Raw genomic sequence first — 697 nt, forward strand, 5'->3', positions numbered from 1 at the left:
AGAGGGAGAAAGGGAGGGGGAAAGGGAGGGGGGTGCAATGGATTGGCGCCCAGCGACGGGAGGCGGCGCACACCGCAAAACGGAGCCGACGCTCTTCCCCCGCACAGCGCACGCACCGATCCCGTTGACGAAGCAGCAGACCGCAGAAAACAAACGGACGCACAGGGTTCCACGCAACCACCAAACACACGCCCCGCACCACTCGCAAGCACGTCCACCAGCGCAGCGCAGTAACCATCGCAGAGCATCACCCCCGCTCCACCCTACGCAGCGCCGCCACACTCAGCGCCATGTACGCCGCACACGTCAGCAGCACCTGCCCGCCGCCCCCACATCACGCACAGCCCACCCAGCACGTGGTGCACCTGCAGGCAATAGGGGCATTTAACACGTCTGGGTCCCCAGCAACACCGAAAGTAAGAAACCGCTGCAGTCGCGGTGGAGACGAAGATCCGGGCAAGAAACGGTCAGGATGATCTCCACGATCATGTACGCGGGGCCAGTTGAGTGGGTGGAGATGCGTTGGCCAGTGCAAACACTGCAATCGTACAGGGGAAAACGGAGGGTGACCGTAACAGGATCCTCGCGAGTTGTTGACGAGGCAGTAAAACCTGCTGGCGCCAACAGCAGCACGCACCCTATACCATTTGCCACACGTCCGACGTCGAAGGTCTGAGACGCACTAAGTAATGCGCCC

At 62.0% G+C, this 697-nt stretch overlaps 1 protein-coding gene across 1 annotated transcript, besides 1 other annotated feature; it reads right to left on the minus strand.

Moving 5' to 3' along the window:
• The first annotated feature begins 1 nt into the window (after position 1).
• Positions 2-32: a sequence feature (G-rich).
• A 352-nt stretch (positions 33-384) lies between these two features.
• Positions 385-697, minus strand: TraAM80_10446 (uncharacterized protein; the record flags this gene model as incomplete). The annotated part of the gene is made up of 1 exon (XM_029387063.1): positions 385-697. A coding segment is annotated over one exon (313 nt), but the record flags the coding sequence as incomplete, so codon positions are not given.

The sequence above is a fragment of the Trypanosoma rangeli genome (genome assembly GCF_003719475.1).
Source record: "Trypanosoma rangeli strain AM80 chromosome Unknown Tra_15.4_contig_00970, whole genome shotgun sequence".
In the NCBI taxonomy this organism is placed as follows: Eukaryota; Euglenozoa; class Kinetoplastea; order Trypanosomatida; family Trypanosomatidae; genus Trypanosoma; species Trypanosoma rangeli.